This window comes from Panicum virgatum, chromosome 1N, assembly GCF_016808335.1.
Source record: "Panicum virgatum strain AP13 chromosome 1N, P.virgatum_v5, whole genome shotgun sequence".
Classification (NCBI taxonomy): domain Eukaryota; kingdom Viridiplantae; phylum Streptophyta; class Magnoliopsida; order Poales; family Poaceae; genus Panicum; species Panicum virgatum.
The window spans coordinates 66,140,978-66,144,425 of NC_053145.1; the positions used below are offsets into that span (position 1 = coordinate 66,140,978).

General features: G+C 53.6%; 1 protein-coding gene across 4 annotated transcripts; it reads left to right on the forward strand.

The window, feature by feature from the left end:
- Positions 1-2,860, forward strand: LOC120657660 (silicon efflux transporter LSI2-like). 4 transcript variants are annotated; one of them, XM_039936058.1, is made up of 3 exons: positions 1-283; positions 469-1,918; positions 2,018-2,860. In XM_039936058.1, the coding sequence occupies exons 2-3, from the start codon at positions 631-633 to the stop codon at positions 2,284-2,286; spliced, it is 1,557 nt and encodes a 518-aa protein (XP_039791992.1). In that variant the 5' UTR covers positions 1-283; positions 469-630; the 3' UTR covers positions 2,287-2,860. The 4 variants fall into 4 exon arrangements, with proteins under 4 accessions (XP_039791992.1, XP_039791990.1, XP_039791989.1 ...); XM_039936056.1 differs by having other exon boundaries at positions 20-365; XM_039936055.1 differs by having other exon boundaries at positions 20-357; positions 465-1,918.
- The last annotated feature ends 588 nt before the right edge of the window (positions 2,861-3,448 follow it).

Consider the following 3,448-nt stretch of genomic DNA (forward strand, 5'->3'; position numbering starts at 1 on the left):
CATCATTGAGTAGAGAGAGAGAGAGAGAGAGAGAGAGAGAGAGAGAGAGAGGAAACAAATATCCAGCAGGGAGGGGCCATGTGGAGGCTGCCAAGTGTGCTGCCTGCCTGCCTCTTTGGAGGATCCCGGGCCATGTGTTAATTCCACCATAGACAAATAATCCTACCTCCTCCTCCCTTTCTTCTTCTTCTTCTTCCCCGCCGTCTCAGAACAAATTTGTTCTACTAGGATTGTTATTGGTTGTTTCATTCTTATTACTACCTTCTTGGAGTTGAGGATAGAGGTATGTGTACTCATGAGCGGATTCCTGTCTGCGGCTTACTACCTTAAGTAGTTGACTAGCAAGCAAGCAGGCAGGCAGGCGGGCAAGCTCCTCTGGCTTCCTCATTCGTTCCCCTGTTTTTTCTTCTGCAAGTCCTCGATCATCAATTATATTCTTCAGAGCTTCCTTTAATTTCTTTGAGGCAGGTACTAAGGCGGACGAGAAGAGTCAGTACGTCGTTGAGTGGTCGGTCGGATCGGAATTCTCAATTCCTAAGCTGAAAGCTGATAATCAATCAATCAATCCATCAGCTGCAGATCTAGGCGAGGCAATTCATCATCGATCCAAAAGATAGATAGATACTAGGAATGGCGATGGAGCCTGCGTTGAAGGTGGCCCTGGGGTCCGGCGCGTTCGCCATCTTCTGGGTGCTGGCCGTGTTCCCCGCGGTGCCCTTCCTGCCGATCGGGCGCACGGCGGGGTCGCTGCTGGGCGCGATGCTGATGGTGGTGCTGGGCGTGATGAGCGCCGACGAGGCGTACGCGGCGGTGGACCTCCCGATCCTGGGCCTGCTGTTCGGCACCATGGTGGTGAGCGTGTACCTGGAGCGCGCCGACATGTTCCGGCACCTGGGGCGGCTGCTGTCGTGGCGCAGCCATGGCGGGCGCGACCTGCTGGTGCGCACCTGCGCCGTGTCGGCGCTGGCGTCGGCGCTCTTCACCAACGACACCTGCTGCGTGGTGCTCACCGAGTTCATCCTCAAGATCGCGCGGCAGAACAACCTGCCGCCCAAGCCCTTCCTCCTGGCGCTGGCCTCCAGCGCCAACATCGGCTCCGCCGCCACGCCCATCGGCAACCCGCAGAACCTGGTGATCGCCGTCCAGAGCGGCATCTCCTTCGGCCAGTTCGTCTTCGGCATCCTCCCGGCCACGCTCGTGGGCTCCGTCGTCAACGCCGCCATCCTGCTCTGCCTCTACTGGGGGCAGCTCGACGGGGGGATGAAGCCCGCCGCCGAGGAGGTGGTGGCCGTGCCCACCGAGGTGGTCGAGGAGGAGGACGTGACCTCGCACCGCTTCTCGCCGGCCACCATGTCGCACCTGCGCTCGCGCTCGCAGCCGCAGTCGCACTCGTCCGACGCCGCCGGCGAGGACTACCACGCCAACGGCAACGGCAAGCAGCAGCAGGCTTTGGCCAGCAACGGCCTCCACCAGAGGCGGCACACGACCTTGCTGCCGTCGGAGTCGGAGGGGAAGGTCGTCGACGACCAGCACTCCTTGTCCTTGCAGCAGTCGGAGCAAGAGCAGGAGGAGTGGCAGAGCCGGGTGTGGAAGACGTGCGTGTACGTGATCACCGGCGGCATGCTGGTGGCGCTGCTGCTGGGCCTCAACATGTCGTGGAGCGCCATCACCGCCGCCCTGGCGCTGATCGTGCTGGACTTCAAGGACGCGCGCCCCTGCCTGGAGAAGGTCTCCTACCCTCTGCTGCTCTTCTTCTGCGGGATGTTCATCACAGTGGACGGCTTCAACAAGACGGGAATCCCCAGCGCCTTCTGGGAGTTCATGGAGCCCTATGCGCGGATCGACACGCCCACCGGGACCGCCATTCTCGCCCTCGTCATCCTGCTCCTCTCCAATGTGGCCTCCAATGTCCCGACCGGTAAACCTGCTCTGCTCTCTGCTCTCTACCATACACATTGCATTTGCATGTCTGAACTCTCTAATGATCATGATAAAAACGAAATGATCATGGTGGCAGTTCTCCTGCTGGGCGCCCGGGTTGCCGCCTCCGCCGCCGCCATCTCCCCGGCCGCCCAGACCAACGCGTGGCTCATCCTGGCCTGGACCAGCACGGTGGCCGGCAACCTCTCCCTGCTGGGCTCCGCCGCCAACCTCATCGTGTGCGAGCAGGCGCGCCGCTCCCAGCACTACGGCTACACGCTCTCCTTCTTGGGCCACCTCCAGTTCGGCTTCCCGGCCACCATCATCGTCACCGGCATCGGCCTCCTGCTCATCAGAACCTACTGATCGATGCCGAACCACGTGTGTTGCCGTACTGCTAGTAGCTCTACATCAAAGTAAGATTATTTTAGTATGTTGATTGGTTGAAGAAGGAAGAAGATTGTACATTTTGGATCGAGTAGCACACAGATAGTAGTATTGTATATCATGCATCCCAATGCCATACAGAATGTATACCCTGTCTAGCATTCTGCAAGTTTGTATAAAAAAACAGAAATCGCAAAGGAAAAATACAGGCAGCCGAGCAAACAGAACCACAATGCAAGGAAACAAAAGAAAGAAAGGTATGCAGAAGGACAAGGAGCAGCAGAACCAACCGCACAAAAGCCAACCACAACAAGAGGAGTAGAGGAAGCACCAAAATTCGGAGGGGACAATAAAAGCGACCGAGAAGGAAGGCAGGCCGCCCCAACACAAACCCCATCCCATGCCTGATGCCACCACCAAGGAAGCGAGGCATTGCTCCAGCCAACAGGCTCCTCCAAGCCAGCTCCGGCATATGCAAAAGCTATTGTTTAGTTACCTGTTTGTTTGCTGAGGCCATGTTTAGGTCAAAAAAAATTCCTTTTAGTATTCGTCACATCGAATCTTCGAACACATACATAGAGTATTAAATACTGTTGAAAAAATAACTAATTAACAGTAACCGTTTCATACGAGATAAATCTTTTAAACCTAATTAGTCATGATTGGACATTAATTATCAAATAACAACAAAATGTACTACAGTACCAAAATTTTAACTTTCTCGCAAATTGAACACAGGTCTAGATTCTTTTGGCAGAGGATGGACATAAGAAAAAATATAGACTGACAAAATGAGAGGTACTATGTACACCTAAGGACCAAGGAGGATTAGGAATTTTAGACTTAGACTTATAGAATAGATGTTTACTTAGTAAATGGGTGTTTAAACTCATCAATGAGGATGACATTTGGCAACGACTCCTTAGAAATAAATATTTGAGACACAAAATCATAACACAAGTTGAACACATGCTTGATGATTCTCACTTTTGGTCGGGTCTTATGAAGACCAAAAATGATCTCTTGAGGACGGGCAAATTCAAAGTGGGTGATGGATCACATACTAGATTCTGGGAGGATGCTTGGCTAGATAACACCCCTTTAAAAATCAATACACATCTATGTATAACATTGTGCGGAA

Excerpts from the sequence above, each read along its gene's own strand:
- LOC120657660 (XM_039936058.1), top strand. The coding sequence starts at position 631 with ATGGCGATGGAGCCTGCGTTGAAGGTGGCCCTGGGGTCCGGCGCGTTC. Across the intron at positions 1,919-2,017 it reads GGCCTCCAATGTCCCGACCG|TTCTCCTGCTGGGCGCCCGG; the intron begins GTAAACCTGCTC and ends TCATGGTGGCAG.